The 18326-nt window shown below is 40.0% G+C and overlaps 1 protein-coding gene across 2 annotated transcripts in view; it reads right to left on the bottom strand.

Annotated features, from left to right (window-relative positions):
- The window catches only part of LONRF1 (LON peptidase N-terminal domain and ring finger 1), a 33530-nt gene extending 17128 nt beyond the window's left edge, over window positions 1-16402 (bottom strand). For both annotated transcript variants that reach the window (XM_045535270.1, XM_045535269.1), the window contains exons 1-3: window positions 15579-16402; window positions 4278-4396; window positions 2034-2156 (exon numbers count right to left, since the gene is read on the bottom strand). In XM_045535270.1, coding sequence (XP_045391226.1) covers window positions 2034-2156; window positions 4278-4396; window positions 15579-16287 — 951 coding nt within the window. In that variant the 5' untranslated portion in view covers window positions 16288-16402. The remainder of the gene's footprint in view (window positions 1-2033; window positions 2157-4277; window positions 4397-15578) is intronic.
- Between the last annotated feature and the right edge of the window lie 1924 nt (window positions 16403-18326).

Consider the following 18326-nt stretch of genomic DNA (forward strand, 5'->3'; position numbering starts at 1 on the left):
AACTACAGAAATCGAAAACTCCCTGTGTTTACACTGAATTTAGCCTCTTACCGAACACCTAACCTTTGAGGGTAGTCACCAATGCCCAGCACTACCTAACCTTTGAGGACAGTTACCAACACCCAGCACTTGGTTGGGAGCAGCAAATGGCAGCGTCCCTATAATAGCTAGGAGTTAAACTGGGAGACAGCTGGAAGATAAAATTTCTAGAGGCTTATATTGGGAATACACCTAAAACTCTGAAACAAACAGGGTAGGTTAAGATAGGGGAAGAAGAATTTTCTTCTGGCTAGAAGAAAATTCCACTCCTAGGTGTTTGCCAAAAGGATGTAAAAATATGTCCACAAAATGACTTGTACAAGAATGTTCCTTAAAAAAAAAAAAAAGAATGTTCATAGCAGCTTTATTCAAAACAGTAAAAAAAAAAAAAAAAATTGGAAACAATCCAAATGAAAATCACTACTAAGTGAACACCACAAATTGCTATATGTTCATATGACAGAATACTTAGTCAACAATAAAAAAAGAAAAAAATTACCAGATGTATCACAAAAATATTACATTGAACCAAGAAAAAAAAAAACTGACACAAAAGAGTACACACTGAGTCCATTCATATGAAGTTCTAGAACAAGCAACACTACTCTATGGTGATAGAAATCTGAACAGTAATCATCTCTAGGAGCAGGGGATGGAGGATTTACTGGAAAGGAGATGAAGGAATTTTCCAGGGTGATGGAAGCATACTCTGTTTTAACTGGCATGCCATTATATGGGTATATACTTTTTTCAAAACTCACCAAACTGTAAAAGCCCTGCATTTTATTTTATGTAAATTATACTACAATTTACAAAGAGGATATTGGGGAAAAATGAAATATTTTAAAGCATCATTTGTTTTGCATTTATCTGACCAAAGAATTACAGAAATATAAGAATGTACAGCAGTATGAAATATGCAAAAACATACGCACTTAAAAAGTTTACAGTCTCACCAGGGGGATAACACTAACAAAGAATAGTCAGAAAACAGACAACAGCAATTTTTTGTTAATCAGTGGCTAGAATGTGTATGTAAATAAACCTCATAAAGGATATAACAATGTTAGCTGGATTGTTAAGGGAGTTGAGATCTATGAAAAATTTCACTGTTCTCTTACTTCAGGGCACACAAAGATCTCCTGAGATGCTTGAAAAACTACTGCCTCAATTTCAGAGATTGTGATTCCAAAGGCCTATGGTTGGTGGGGCCCATAATCTTTATATTTAACATGTACCCCATGTGAAACACTACAGCAGTGATAAATAATGTCGCATGCTTTGAAAATGCAGAGAGCACCATGACTGGGGCCCTAAATTTGTACTAGGGTAGATTTTTTTCAAAGAACTTTTCAAAGACCTTGTTCTTTCCAGATACTCTGTGAATAAGTTTGACAAGAACTGAATGCTATTGTTTTTTCATGCTGGCATATCAAATACTCTGCAAAGTTCTGAAGAAATCTGTTTAACTTGTTTTAACCCAATGTTTCCCAAAGTCATTTGATCACTAAACTCCCTTTCTTTTTTTTTGTTATTAACACCTAACATACCATAGATACAACAAACTTTGGAAAGTGATACATGGAGTATCAAGAAAAATAAGGCAAAACAAGTTGACTGGGGCTACCCTATTGGCAATCATGGGAAGTAAGTAAAATTTAGACCTGAAGTGAAAGGCAAAGGCAGTCAGTACTATCCCAGAGCAGGAACACCATAACTGCAATGTTTAATAAGGACCATCAGTCTGGCTTGGATTGAACAAACTATTAACGAACTAAATTAACTGAGCAAAAATTTTGCATTGAAATATCTGTGAATGAAATGTTTTGATTTCACTAAGAACTCAATACATGAACCTGAAAACCACTTGTCAAATTGCTTCTAAGTTAGATTGATTCACTTCTTATGTTGTTATTCCAACTTTCTACTTCTCATTGTTTAAAAAACACATGTCTTTGTCCTGCCTATAACCAAATAGTTGGTAAACTGATTACCTTTTCTACTTGTAGCTTTGCAGGTGCAAAATCTTCATCAAGGGCTAAGCACTGAAGAAAGAGTTGTAAGGCATCACCTAAAAATCCAGCATCATGAAGTACTTTTCCTTTCCTGTAGTAGACCTTCAATAAAAAAAAGCACACATACAAAACCTTTATGGATAAAATTGTTTTTTTTTTAAATCATTATCAAGAAAAAAAAATAGTCTGCTCAGAAATGCCAATTTTGAAACTCTGAAGGACTCTGAGGAAGCCACGGCATTTTAAAGGCATATCCATACACTATCTTGGAGAAGCACTAAATGGGAAATTGAGGCCCAGACAATGACTTGACCAAAGCTCCACAGCAAGTCATAGCATAGCAAAACCAGAAATACCATGTTCCCTGACTTTTAAGAAATTACTGATGTAAATATTATTGATGTATTAACAGCTATTTAAGGAGAAAAGGAAATAATATGTAAAAGCATACTGACTTTAAGATGCATCAATATAACGAAACATTAAAATGTGAAAAAAACATTCATCTTAGATTTAGGGCAATATGGTAAATGCCTTTCAAGTTATTAAGAATGTATATTTGCCAATGCTATTTCTTAAGAAAGTACTTATAGATATGATACTTTTCATAAGTCTTTATTTTGCCTTTTATTTTTCTCCTTCATGAAATGAGTTCAGCAAGCTCTATAACAATAATTGAAACCCTACTAATCATCATTGATAAACCAAAAATTCAATCTGGGGGTCAATCCACCAACACAGTGTCAAGAACTTAGGATTAAATAACATCGGAGGAGCCTAAAGAATGTTCTAGTCAAACAGCTCTTTAGCTACCATTTCAATGGCTGAAGAAAACCACATTTCTCATTACATCACTTCAGTGAAGAGTTTGGAGGGTTCTTTCCTTTTTAAATTTTAAAGTTATTCATACCGATCACTGTCTGCTTATTTTTAATATATATTTGCTTTGTATTAACCAGTAATGCCATCACAGAATTTTGTATCATTTCCCTAATTAACTTATAATTTTTAGAGCATCCTTACCTACACTCTCCTCAAAGGCATGGTTTTGAATGGAAGGAAGAAAGTCACATAAAAGAGTAACTTCTATCTTAAAAAACATATGTAAGAGACAGACCAGTTTGCCTTGGCAATTTGATAAAAAGGAGAATTAGTAAACTGATTGTATGTTATACACATTCTTCAAGTCTTTTTTTTTTTTTTTTAGAGACAAGGTCTTGCTCTGTCACCCAGGCTAGAGTGCAGTGGCATAATCATAACTCACTGCAACCTCAAACTCCTGGGCCCAGGCAATCCTTTTGCCTCAGCCTCCTGAGCAGCTGGGACTACAGGCACTTGACTCCACACCCAGCTAATTTTTCTTTTTTTTTGTAGAGACAGTGTCTCACTATGTTGCTCAGGCTGGCCTCACCTCAAGTCTTCTTTAAAACCATATGGGTAAGGCACCTCCTGTGCCTCCATCTTCTGTGTTGAATCACTGCCTCATCACCTAGTTGCCATTATAATGCTTCAAACAATCTTCCAACCTCAAGGACCTATTTTGTTTCTATTAATAAACCTCCTTCAGTGAAGTCCGGTTTGAATCCACCTTTACAATAGATGGCAAGTTGTATTTCTTTGTAGAAACTTTATACAGTAATGTTTTTTTTTTTTTTTTTTTGAGACAGAGTGTCACTTTGTTGCCCGGGCTAGAGTGAGTGCAGTGGCGTCAGCCTCACTCACAGCAACCTCAAACTCCTGGGCTTAAGCAATCCTACTGCCTCAGCCTCCCGAGTAGCTGGGACTACAGGCATGTGCCACCATGCCCGGCTAATTTTTTCTATATATATTTTTAGTTGTCCAGGTAGTTTATTTCTATTTTTAGTAGAGACGGGGTCTCGCTCAGGCTGGTCTCGAACTCCTGACCTCGAGCGATCCACCCGCCTCGGCCTCCCAGAGGGCTAGGATTACAGGCGTGAGCCACCGCGCCCGGCCTACAATAATGTTTTTTTTTCTGTGCCATGAATCGTTTTTTCCTCATTTACAAAACAAAAGTTTCTTATAATTTAAAAACCTGTCAGATAATATTCATCCACCCAAAATATTGAACCTAGATTTCTAGGACACTATGTCTTTTATTTGGAGTTAATCATTCATTTTGTTAAAACTTGTAACCATAATTGAATGGAAGCTCCCTACAGTTGAAATTTTTAAATTTATGCAAATATAAAACAGTAATTTTACCTCAGGCCAATCTGGAAGCTGAAAGAGAACTGCATTTAAATCTTCTATGGCTGCTTTAAACTCTTGGAGACCAGCATATGATTCCGCTCTGTAAATCTTCAGAATCAAGTCACTGGGCTCTGAAATAATTTTATAAGGATATTATTATTTTTAAAAGATTATTATATAATCCACAAAATATTATCACACTAGATTAAGAAATGACTTAGTGATTCCAAAGTCAATAACCACCAAACTAAAGTATGAAGCAGGAACAGTATAGGTACAACCCATTTTACATGTTGAATCTTATCTAGGAGTTACATCAAATCATTCTAAGTAGATCATTCTAGTGGAGGAAATTATTGTTTTTAAGAATACTGGAAATATTTTTATAATATGAATAATCATCCCTAAGAAAACTAACATTTTCTTTAAAAGGCAGTCTATAGAGACTTTAAAGACGTATGTCTTAGATGTCTAGAAGATTTGGCTCTTTATAGTAAATCTTATTTTTTATGACCTAATCTCTAAATCTTCATTTATAAAAATGGCCATATGTGCAACTATTACACATGGAATTCCCATAGTGACAAAAGACTGACCAAGGATCAATCTTACAAGAGTATACAGTGGTCTTGATTCTGGAGGAAATGGGTCGATAATAGTCAGATTTTAACAGGTCAAAATTGTAATTACTGCCACTAGCAAGAATGGTGTTTGCCCAATTCGAAATATATTTAATTTCAAATACTCCTGATAAAAAAGGCTTTGTGGTTAATTTCACTATCCTCTACGTCTATACTTGAGAACCAAATTATTAACCTATGGTATTCAGAATTTCAGACACTTAGCTGGCTCACCTATATTAATGTAATCAATTACTACAGGTACACAGATTCTAAAACTAAAGTCTAAGCAAGCAATTAATTTTCAGTATATCAACAGATGACGTTAACTTGACTTTTCTGAGGCCGGGTGCGGTGGCTCACGCCTGTAACCCTAGCACTCTGGGAGGCCGAGACGGGTGGATCGCTCGAGGTCAGGAGTTCAAGACCAGCCTGAGCAGGAGTGAGACCCCATCTCTATCAAAAATAGAAAGAAATGATTTGGACAGCTAAAAATCTATATAGAAAAAATTAACTGGGCATGGTGGCGCATGCCTGTAAGTCCCAGCTACTCGGGAGGCTGAGGCAGGAGGATCGCTTAAGCCCAGGAGTTTGAGGTTGCTGTGAGCTAGGCTGATGCCATGGCACTCACTCTTGCCCGGGCAACAAAGTGAGACTCTGTCTCCAAAAAAAAAAAAAAAAAACTTGACTTTTCTGTAAGTATTCATCTTTGAAGCCTTCAAAAACATAAAATAAGGCACTCATTGTGAGAAGGGCATAAAGACCTCAATGCCTCTGAATAAAATCTAATAAAATTCATCAATAGCTCCCTGGTTTACTCTAGTTTCTAAATGATTGCTTTTTTACAGATAACTTTCATTTGAACAATTAAATTACGCCTCTTTCAGTTGCTGGTGCTTAAGAACACAATTTTATTTCAATGAAAATTTTTGAAGAAGAATAAAATCAGTATTTTATAAAAAATTTTTACTTCCCAAAAAAGATACATCTAGAATATTTTGTCTTTTGTTTCTTAAAGCAATATAATTGAAAATCATTATCTCTGAACAAAAACACATAGAAATTAAAAGCTCAATATGATTAATCAATCAAGAATTAAGAGTTCCTAGCACAAAGCTAGACCCTCTAAGTGTTCAAACACGTTTTACATTATTCCTGCCTTTGAGGAGCTTACAATCTACTCAGAAAATTTTATTGTGCAACAGCATCGTGTAATACTGATTTGACAAGTAAGTACAGCTGGAGTTCAGAAAACAGAGTAGTGCATGCCAAAATAGTCTGAGAATGAATAGTAAAGGCATCAGCATCAGAAACTCTGGGCTGTAAAGGACTGGGCCCAGAGAGTGCAGTTTTCCACCCACAGCTGGGATGCTTCCAATAGCATCCTTGAGACAGACTCTGCTTTAACACCTCCAGCAAGGAGGAGTTCACTATCGCAGCAAGCAGCCCATTCCATTCTTGGATCCTTATGGGACTTTTTCCCCCCTTTTTTTAATTTCAATTTTTTTATACCCCAAGTTCTCACGGCTTTACAATTGATGCAATGCACATGCAGAACTATCTACCCTTTTATCCCTGCCTTCCCTGCTCAATCACCTGTATACAGTTTCTTTAGGGCAGCACAGAAAGGAATTACCTAGAAGACTTATCTTTTAAAAAAATCCAGTCAATCTATAAAATTTCTCCACTCTGATCAAAGCAAGAAAAGCTGTGTCCCTTCTCCTCTCCACACAGAAAGTCTCAGGCTACTGAGATCTCCCTCCAGGGGGTCCTAAAATGCTAATCTATATTCGGGTAAGGAGAGAAGACGTACATCCTAAGAAGAGATGAAAAGAGAGCCAGATTTTAAGACTCTTCTTCCCCAACTCCTCATAGGTAATGTTCTTATCAAGAATTTCAGTTAATGGAACAATTATTTTAAATGACTCTGTTGGAAGAAAAGAAACAACTTCATCAGGCGAATTCAAACTTTCAATTCCTTTTTTAAAAAGATGAGGGCCGTTCCACTTATTTACTTCAAATCCTTCTTAATTTTGAAAAAGAGCCAAATGCACTAATTAAGGCCCTCTGAATTAATCAAAGCATACAGAACGTCTGCCCTCCATGTAAACTTTCAAGAAAGGGGACTGGAAAACGGCAGTCAGACGTGGCTGTGTCATTAACTTAAGTTTGAAAGAGTCAACAAATATTTACTGTATGTTCTCTACCCGACCTTGAGGACAGTGGAGTGAACAAGTCACCTCATTGCACACACCATCAGGAAGATCCTGCCTCTCACACCACACACACTTTCTATTTGTTGAAAAGTGATGAAATACAAAGACAACATGGTGGTTTGGGTTAATTGTACTGAATATGATTATGGTACTTAACTCTGTGATCTTATTCTAAATACCTTAATATCTCTGGTCTTGTTTCCATGTCTACCAGAATCAGGGACAGATCTGCTAGTTCTGAGTCATGATTTAACTCCCTGATCTTTATCTTCAATCCTGATTTCCACCTTAACCTCAGATTCATCAAATTTCCAACTGCCTGCTATACTTTTCCTCAAACTCAGCATGTTCTTCACCAAAAAAAAAAGTGTTTTCGCTGTATCCTCTATCAGTGACACCACTGACTTCCCAAAGTGGAGTCATTCTTAACTTTGTCAATATCACCTCCTATGACAGTTTTCTAATCCATCCCTGTTTTCCAATTCTAGTGCTAGTAGCCCTAGGTTAGGCTCCCAAAATAGTACTTTAGTACTATTGCAATAGCTTGCTAACTGATCCCCCTGCCTCTAGCTCTACCATACCTACATCCTCACCATCCCCAAGATAAAATAGTATTATTTAGTGCAACATACAAGTTCCTCCACACCAGGCTCCTGCCGGTCTCTACAGCCTTACTTCTTATCATTACCAACCTCCCTCCCAATTATACCCAACTACTCACACTGCTCCACACATACTGTTCTATTTTGTGCCTCCTTCCTTTGCTCACAGAGCTCCTCCCTTATCATACCTTTCCTTACACACCCTCCTCCTCTTTGCCTGGATAACTTTTTATCACCCAGCAGCCCTCAGCTCACCACACTCCTTCCAAGATGCTTTCCTTTGGCTCCACCTCCACACAGATCATAAGGATCACAAGCATGATCTGGCTCTGCCACTTACAGTGACCTGGGGCAAATTACAAATCATCTCTTGTATTTTGGTTTGCTTCAATATAAAATTGAGGGGTTTTTCAAAATTAAATATTTTTGAGAAATACCACTTACTATGTACTGTTCTAAATGATTTATAATGTTCAGAACAATTCTATATGGATCTAGTAGTGTCCACATTTTTATAGATAAGACAACAGAGTATAGAAAGTTTAAGTAGCTTGCCCAAGATCATAAAGCTGGTAAGTGGAGGATTCAAGATTCTAACTCAGGCAGTCTAGTCTGGCTCCAGCCTTCTTGCTGTTTGCCTCTGTGCTATGCTACTAACAGTATCTACCTCACAGGGTTACTTAAGAGAGTAAGTTAATGTATGCAAGGTACTTAAAACAGGGATTGTATATTGAAAGCATGATTTGTCCGCCATTATGATTATGTTCCTTCATTGTATATGTATAGTATTTATTAGAGGAATTTAATTTTAAAATCTATTTTTGAGCTCCATTATTTCCTGTCTTTGTATCCTCAGATCCTGGCTTTGATAAATGTTTCCTGAACCTAGGGGAAATTAATTAAAAGCTGATCCCTTAAGCTCAATTCATGCTCCCATTTTCTCTTCTCTGAGACCCAGTATTATTTGTAAGTCATTAGGCAATAAGATTGAAATAAAACTGTGATACACCCCTGAGAGAACTAGTCTTCAGCTGTCCCAAGCATTTCATGGACTGAAAAGTTTTCTATTCTAGGGTCACAGTTCTCTATCTTTGTTCCAATCCTTAGGGACCCATGATTAGTAACAGGAATCTTAAAGTTGTTTCTTTAGTCCATCTTCAAGAAACTTTTTTTCAAATCACACAAGTGATAAAATGTTTACTCATAAAATCTGAAAAATATGGAAAATTAAGAATTAAAAGCTATCTTTTTCCCATCACAAAGAAATAATCAGTGTTGACACTGTCAAAAGGACCATAAATGTAAAGTTCTAATTGGCTTTTATCTGTGATTCTAGAAGCGGGCAACACTTGTTCTATAAAATGGGTATTCTGATGAGCTGAGCACAGGAGGTTGGCTTTATAGGCAGAAAAGGGCTAAAGGAAACAGAAACACAACAAAAAATGGATTGGTTGTTTCAAAGTTGAAAACTTCCCATATAGGGTTAAAACAGAGGACACTTCCTTATATCACTGTCTCAGGCTGACTGGAATCTCTCATTTTTGGAAAACTGGCCATTTCAAAGTTCAGTTTGATCATGTGGCACTTAGCACATATATTCTGGTTTGGTCTGGTCTGCTGGGGCCTAGTGCTGAAGGCTAGTCCAAAACAATGGCCTCCCATGAAGCTTTTTTTCCTATGTGTGTAGATTTCATTTTTAATGTATACTTTCATAAAATTTACCACATATCTGTTTATAATTTGCTTTTTTCCCTGTAATTAAATACTAGTCCACACGATTTTTAATGGCTGCAAAGTATTTTACTACATACGCAATCTATTTAAAAATTTCCTACTCTGCAATTGTTACTTCCAGTTTTTTAGTATAAAAAGTACAACAAACACCTATATGTTTATGTATCTGCTTATTTTCTTAGAGTAATTTGCTATAAAGTTGAATAGGTATGCAGAAAGTTAATACATACACAAAGTTTTTAATACATTTTACTAACTCTCCTTTTATAACAACTTTCACATTCCCAACAAGCTATGTTTTTCTGTTTACAGAAAAATACAAATGAAAAATAGCATCACTGTATTAATGTGCATTCCTTCAATGGTTTGATTTTTAAAACTATATTATCTATTGGATATTTGGATTGTATATAAAAGTTCCTGTTCATATCCTTTTTCTCATTCTTCTGAGTGTCTTTTTCTTAGATTTATGTATCAGGCTATCAAAATTTTCACTGGCTAACCAAAATAATCAAATTTTTTTGCTTCCAATACTTTAAGATCAGTAATGGTAGGACTTGATTACCAGTTAAGCTAAAAGCTACCAATTGATAAGTTTCTGATGACTGATTACCAACGTCCAGGAATAGCAGTCTGGTATAGCATTTAAGATCATAAATGCTGGAGGATTCAGAAGACTGAGTTCAAATCCCCTTTGGGCAATTTATCTCTTTGAATCTGAGTTTCCTCACCTATAAAATACCTATATCTTATAACTATTGTGACGCTTGAGTAAGATAATGCATGTTAAACAGTTAACACACTGCCTGGCACACAAATGCTCAATCAATAATAATTGTTGTTGAGAACATTATGAAATATCTCTAAAACAAGTTGATGAAGACATTAAATTAGCTCTTGATACAGGGTATAGAAGAGTATTTCGTGCCTTGTCTTTTACCCACATAAACCTTAGCCTACATGAGAAACAGCTTTAGGGATCAGTAGTGCAGACTGGACAACAGACAGCACAAACGTGGGCCAAGGAAGAAAGGGAAGCAAAAGATCGATACTATCTTACCAAAGAAAAAGAAAAAAATTGAACAGAACCTTCTGTCCTGCCTTCTAGAGTTCGCTTAAGTCATTCATTTTCTATAATAAAACATAATTCAAATTTTGAAAAAAACTTTTGTAATAGAAGAGGCAAAATATTATACAAATTCATCTAAAATTTTACCTGAGTTTTTCTAAGCCTCTTAGAAATATTCCACTAAATAGAAAAAATCTGAATGAACAAAAAGTTAACATACAAATAACTAAAAATCTAAGATAACTCAGTTTTGGTAAGCTTTACATTATTTCATGAATAAAAAACAAGTGAAAACACAGAAATTGTTCATTTAAAATGGCATTTTATAGCCATTTATATAACCAGTTTTTTTCATCTTCTACATAAATAAGAATATGCCATTATAACTGATCTTTTTAGTAATCTGGAGGCACAGCAAAAATCCTTAAAGTACCTGAATTAAAGAAAAAAATCAGAGATATACTGCATATAATCTCAATTAGAAGTCAATTAAGCAATAAATTCCATTTTCTGGAGATTTTCAACAAATCAATTTGCTGCAATTATAAAAGAAACAAAAAAATACAAACATTATAAGGACAGGGACTTAATTTTGCTCACTTCTGTATTCTCACCACCTAATATAATTCCTGGTATACAGGAAGTACTCAATAAATATTTATTACATGAATAGTAACAATACTTAAAAATTTATGCTTTATGTACTAAGTTTTTAATCAACTTTATGTTTAGAAGCAATATCCACCTACCTGGTTTCTGCTTTCAGTTCTAACTTGGTTACTTACTTGCCTTAAGAAAGTCACCTAAAATTCTTGGGGATTTTTTCTTAAATCTGAGTTAGGGATACTAATATGTGCCCTCCTATCTCACCTGATCTTTTATAAGGATTAAGATAATGGAAGGGAAAATATTTTGTGAACTATAAAGCACCATATAAATGTCAATGTTTACCATTTCAAGTCCTTTGCACAATAAGGACAGAAATAAGTTGAAGTGGTCCCCCTTTATCTGAGGGGGGGGGCATTCTAAGACCCTGTGGATGCCTGAAGCTGAGGATAGTACCAAATCCTATACATATACATATTTTTCTATACATACATACCTATGATAAAGTTTTATTTATAAATTAGGCCCAGGGAGAGATTAACAATAATAAAATAGAAAAATTATAACAACATACTATAATAAAAGCTATGTGACTGTCATCTCTCAAGATATCTTATTGTGGGTAACTGAAATCATGGAAAGGAAACCACAGGTAAGGGGAAATTACTTTTTGATTAAATTTTAACCTAGAGTTGCTAAAGATAGTAAAAACCCTTTAGAGTTTCTTTAAATATATTCAGTATTTACCTATAATTTGATTAATCTTTTTATAACTGAAGCTTTGCAGTATCTATATTTTATTGATGTATGCTAAAATGTTACTACTAATTAACATGTGTAACCTAGAATCAGGATTTAACTTTTACTCTGGTAATATTATTCAGGTAGTAGAGAGAACAGAACAGGACCTAAAACCACAAGGTTTAGATTTCTATTTCAGCTAAACCATTTTCTAGCCAGAACACAGCTTTTATATTTTAAAAATATTTACTGGGCATTTACTCTGTGTCAGGCACCATTTAAAGCACTTAGCAAATGTTTTGAATCTCACAACAACTCTATGAAGTACAGAGATTCTCATTTTTCAGGTAAGGAAACCAAAACACAAAGAGGTTAGACAACATGCCCAAGGTCAGAGAGTAAGCAGAGGACTGCATCAGGATTCAAACTCAGGTGTTCAGCTTCCAGCAAGCAGAGTTTTAATCACTATGCCATACTGCACCTCCATATCTAGGTGCCTCAATTTCCTTCTGAGGATAATATTACTCCATGGGATTCTCTGTGAAGATGAAATGATATCAAGAATGTAAAAACACTGGGTAACAGTCAAGGATTATGTAATTAACATTAAAGAAAAAATTTTCCTTCTGCAACTATTTTAAATAAAATGTCCTCCCCCTTATGACCTTTATTTTTTTTAACCCAGCTCAAACTGGAAATTATACTGTTCTGTTGTCTTCTTTTGTGGGAGGGGTGGACACAGGAAGGAGGCAAGTCAATCAATGTAAAAATCATTAAAAACAAAAGGACAGCATAGCATAGTGGGATCATTTCAATAGACTCAAGTATAAAGATTCAATGCACAAAAGCCTTTTATATAATAGTCTTGAATACTAAAAAGAAAGTTATGAAACATCTGAGAGTTAATACCAAAAGATCAATGGATTAAATGTTATCTAAATATATTTCAATTCAACAGAAACTTATGTAATCTCAATGGGAAACTTCTCAGTTTGGCAAAGGTTTTCAAGCTTTCCTTTGCTGGCAAGGATAAGTTTGGATGTGTGTGGGCTAACTGCAGACTAGATTATTTTTTCTAGTTAATAGTATTTACTTGTTTCATTATAAGAATTATATGAAGAAATTATAGTGACGATCTTCTTCATTATCAACAATGACAGTATCATTAATAATTACAACTGTACAGTTATATAAATACATTTCAAATGTCTAACTTGCCAACTCCAAAGAAGTTAAAGCCTAACAATTGTACAAATAGATGGACTCTACTAGTGAACATTTCTATTTAAGCCTACAAATTGTGAAACACTTATAATCTGCCCTTTACCAATTTAATAATTTGTTAGCTCTAAGATCTTTTTCCTCTTACTTCACACTAAGAATTCAAAAGATAAACACTCATTCTCATTAGTGCCATTCATACATTTTCAAGTATGAAATAAATGATTTTTGAAAGACCTAAACATGGGAAGAAATAAGCTAATTAGGTAAAAGTCAGGAGACTTGGGTTCTAGTCCTCCAAAAGTAGGATTAAGTAGCTAAGTGGGCAAAATCCCCATGTGCAGTCTATGTAACTTGAAAAAAAGGAGAAAGAGTAGATGTTTCAGAGCCTTTTTCTGTTAAAAATAATATATTCTATCCAAGGTCCAGAATCTCCCTTAATTAAAATATTATTGGCCACAGAATGTTAAGTTAGACCTTAATTAGTAAATGTGCTCACTAATCTTCCATGGACTAGGACCTGAATTCTTGAGAGCATCTAATTTAAGAAGGTCAAATTAACAGATCAGTAGCAGTAATACTGAACAGTGCTGTTGATTAGTGTCATCCTCTATTTTATACTAGGGACAAATAAACTTTGTTGGAAATGTGTCTTAAACATTTTTATGAGCTTTAAGGCAGGATGAACCCTAGACCAACATCTAGGAGAAGTGAAGGATACATTGCAGCCTCTACAACCAGCTAGCTGTGTGTGTGACTGTGAACAAGTCACTTAACTGCCTGGCTTCTGCTTCCTCATTTTTAAAATGAGAGCACTTTCCCCTCGCTTAACTTTACTCCTTAGAGACAGAGTCATTTATATCAGAGTTCTGTATTCCACACAGTTTTCTTTTGTTCTGGGTCTAGCATTCTGTTTTATAACTGCCTACTCAAAAGGATACTGAAGGAATACAAAAATATTCCGGGTTTGTGCTTTGAACTCTAATAGTATTAAATAACTCCAGATACTGTCACTAGTTCAATATGACTAAGCACTTAGGGTAAAAGCCCCACAAGATGATACTTTTTCAGTTACATAATTTATAAATTTACCTAATACTTAAATCAGTTTATATTTTAAGATGTCTATTTATTTTCTTGGGGATTATTCCTCCAACTATTATTTCATGCCAATATATAGACACTAAAATCTTGAAATATGTTTAACTTAAACGAGGTGTATCAACAGTGACACTACTGACATCTGGACCCTGATAATTCTTTGTTGTGGGAGCCCATCCTGAGCCTTGTAGGATGTTTAGTCCTGGGCCTTGTACGATGTTTAGCAGCATCCCTGTCCTCTCCCACTAGATGTCGGTACCAGCACCACCCCCAGGAGGGATGGCAACCAACAATGTCTCCAGATATTGCCAGATTTGCTCTAGATAATGTCCCCTAAGAGAGGGGAGGTAAAATCCCCCGGTAGACAACTACCAATTTAAAGAACTCTTCATCTTATGTAAGAAAAGTCTGACATTGCCGTTTAACGGCCTAAAATCACCTTAAGAAAGTGCTAATCTAGCTTAAGAGGCCGAAGCTGCTTCCCAGAGAGAAAAAACTGACAGAAGACCTACAAGGCCTTTCAAGTTGATCATGAGTGAAAAGACAAAGAGAAGGGTGACAAACAACTCTCGATCAGAGACTGCCCCGACAGCTTTACCATAAACTAGGTGTATCCCAAATTAAGTACATATGTATACAAGAAGTGAGTATGATTTGAAATAGGCAGGCTGAAACTTTCAAGAGGAACCAATTCCGCAGGCATCTTCAGGTAAGAGTTGACCACCCCTGGGCAGCTCCGCCGCTCGCCCAAAGCTGGCAGCCTGCGGGGCCCCCGGGTGCTGGGTGCCGGCCCGGCTACCGCCACGCCCACCGGACGTCACCCGTTACACAACGCCCCCCACCCCCAGCTTATGCAATTCCGCCCTCCCGCGGCTTCCAATTGTCCCGGTGACTTTTGGGGCAGAGGAAGGTAAACGTCGCCCGGCTGGCCTCGGCTGGGGATCCACTCCCCGCCCAACCGTCGTTTCCCCGCCACGGCCCGGCCCGAGAGCCAAGTACCGGAAAGAGCGCGGCAGGAAGCAACGGCCGCCCGGGCTCCGCGGACTCCCACCCCCTCCTCCCACCCTGTCCTGCGCCCCGGCAGCCTGGGTCCCGGTCACCCGCTCCGCGCCCGACGCGCGCGCCCGCCCGCCAGGCCTCGGCCGAGGAAACCCCGCGCCCGTGCGCCCCTCCCCGCGCCGCGTCACAGTCAGCTCCCAGGGCGATCCCCATTGTGACCGAAGCACCCCGGGGCGCCGCCCCCTCCCACACCCCCGAGCACCCCGACACCCGACACACCGAGGGCTAAGGGGCCCCGGGGAACCAGAGAAGGCTCCCCGGGCGCACCAGGCTCTGTGTACCCGGCCCGCCGGAGAGAGGAGGGTGGGGTCGGCCCGGCCCGCGCCGCATCCCCGCGCCGTCACCTGCTCGCAGCGCCTCACAGGCGGCGGCCAGGGCCTCCCGGTAGCGCCCCTGGTGCAGCAGCTCCCCGAGTCGCCCGGCCGCCCGAGCCCGCTCACGCTGGCCCGGGAACCACTTCTCGGCCAGGTGGTTGAGCACGACGCTGGTTCTGAAGTCCGAGGCGGCGATGGCGGCGGCCAGAGGCGGCGGCCGCGGGGCGGTCCCCTCAGCATCAGTGGCACTGGCGGCGGCGGGCGGCAGCCGGTCCCGGCACAGGCGGCAGCGGGCGCGGAGCTCTCTCCGCAGGCAGCGGCGGCAGTAGCTGTGGCCACAGGGCACGGTCACCGGCTCGCTCAGGAAGCCCCGGCAGCCCAGGCAGGTGAGGAGCCCGCCGGCGCCCGCAGCCGGGGCGGCGCTCCAGCCCAGCCCGTGGCGGAGCCGGTAGTTGAACACCAGGCAATCCACCAGGGTGCCGAGGCACTCGGGCCTGACCGGGGCCCCCCGGCGCAGCGCCGCCGCGTACGTCTCCAGCGCTCCCTTCAGGTGGCCGCCCAGCGCCAACAGCTCGCCGCGGCGGAGCAGCAGCTCCCAGCGCTCCGACTCCGCGGCCGCGCGCTCCAGCCGGTGGCCGCCGCCGCCGCCCACTTCCCAGAACCGGCCGCGGCTCTGTGGCCTGGGGGCCACCTCCCCACTCCCTCCCGGGGAGCTCCTCGCCACGGCCGGAAAAGACATGGCCCGCGGAGGGCTGCTCCGCCGCCACCACCGCCGCCCGCCGCCACGGTCCCGGAGCCTCCGGGGCGCGCGGCTCCGCACGCGGCCCGCGAGCAGGGGGGCGTGGCGCGCGGACACGGCGGGGCGGCGCGCGCTCGGGAAGCCCCGGGGGCGGGGGCTGAAGGGGCGGGGCCTGGCGGCGCGGGGCGGGGCTGGCCTTGGCCGCCGCGCCCGGGACTCCCCCAAGCCGCCCGCGGCCGCGCTCCCGCAGAGCCGACCGCCCGGCCCCGCCCCTTCCGAGCCCCTCCTGGCGGGGGACGCGAGGTCAGATGATTCCCCCAGCGGGGATTTAATTGGCTTCTCAGGAAAGGAGGGCCTGGCTTGTGACGAACAAAGCCCGGAGGAGCTCGGCACGTCGTCCGCCTCTCGGCTCCCCGCCTGGCGCCCCCACCTACGGTGGCCTCTCCCTTAGCCCCTGCTTGGCCTCGCGACGCTGGGGCTCAAGTCGCCCAGGCTTCCCCGACGTGCCAGCCCACCTGGGTGGGGACCTGCCCCCTCCTCCCGGCTGCGGGAGCCTCCCGGTGCCGCGTCTCCGCTGTCAGGTGCGGGTTTGCATTTTCTTTAGTTTATGCCCCTGGTTACGGATGGACACGCCCAAGCTGAGGGCCTAGGAAAGCGCAGTCAGCCTGATGACTGTGGCTTCTGAGGTCTAGGGTCGGTCCACTGAAGACACAAACAAAAATCCCAGGGTCCCCAGGTGCCTCCTTTCACAGGGCAAGACAGTTTTTCCTGGGGTCAGGTTAATGCTGCTTGTCCTGTTTAAAACTCACCGCACCCCCACCTCTTGGGGGAAGCCCACAGGTTTCCCAGGTGCCAGCTGTACTCTCCACCCCGCAAGCACAGCCCCACAGCTGGCTGAAGTCTCCATCTGGTATTTTTAAAGAGAAGTCACCAGGAAAAATGCTTTTCACGTGGCAGTCATCATATAACTACAACCCAAGCAGTGTCTGCAGTTTTGCTGGCAGAAGAAAATGATCTGGTTTATATATGATGGGTTATACTGCCTTTAAACTTGAAAGCGAGTTTAAAGTTCTCAGTGAAAATATTTATAGATCTGATTATAGGGTACTAGATTGTTAATGTTAGCAGTGACTTCGAACTTATAGTTCTTTTTCAAATGGTTGGAAACAGAGACAGAAAGTTATTTGTCCAAAATCACACAGCTAATGTAGAGGTTTTAAGATCGCCTAACTCCCATTTCACTATTATGTTACTATGTTAGAATAATATGTAATATTTAATAAAATAATGTGTGGTATTTCTTAGAAATATTTTACATGAGCTTTTCAAAGTCAAGGAAGTTGCTAAATGGAATGTTAACCTGAGCATATTATCTCTGAAATTGGCTAACGTTTAGTTAATATCCCTCTTTATACAGAAAGGCAATTAAAGCTCAAAAATGTTTTGAGTTACATATGTTTTTACTACACAATGAGCAAATCATGTAACTTCAGAAAAGATATAAACATATTACCCCAAAGGGAATGGAAAAAAAAGAGTTGACTGAGAAAAAGCCAAGGATCCTGTTCCAACAGGGTGCAGAGACAAACAAGTTCATTTATCACGTACATCGCATCTGAAGCAAATTGCAGCTAGATCCAAGAAGCACCTCCTAATCATTTGGTGTGGGAAGTATTGAGATTAATTTATGAGCACAACTTTAAATCTAACCCTAATTCCCTAAATTATTACCTTCCCGCAACAAGGAGAATAATGACTTTAGTTGGATGCCCACATAATCACTTGAGACCCGAAAATCATAAGTAGTATAACAGTATTCATATGCACATGCACATTCGCTTTTGTGATGCATTCTTGCCTTTAACAGCAGCTTGCAAAATGTATAATAGTAAATATTTAATGTGTTCATGATTATACAAGAAGTATAATAAATTGATAAGACACTCATAAATTTCTTTTCAAATATAGTTTTAATCAGGTTTTTATTATGGAATTTCCACTAAAAGTAAAATATGTGGTTCAGAAAATAATGTGAAATA

Source organism: Lemur catta, chromosome 22, assembly GCF_020740605.2.
Source record: "Lemur catta isolate mLemCat1 chromosome 22, mLemCat1.pri, whole genome shotgun sequence".
Classification (NCBI taxonomy): Eukaryota; Metazoa; Chordata; class Mammalia; order Primates; family Lemuridae; genus Lemur; species Lemur catta.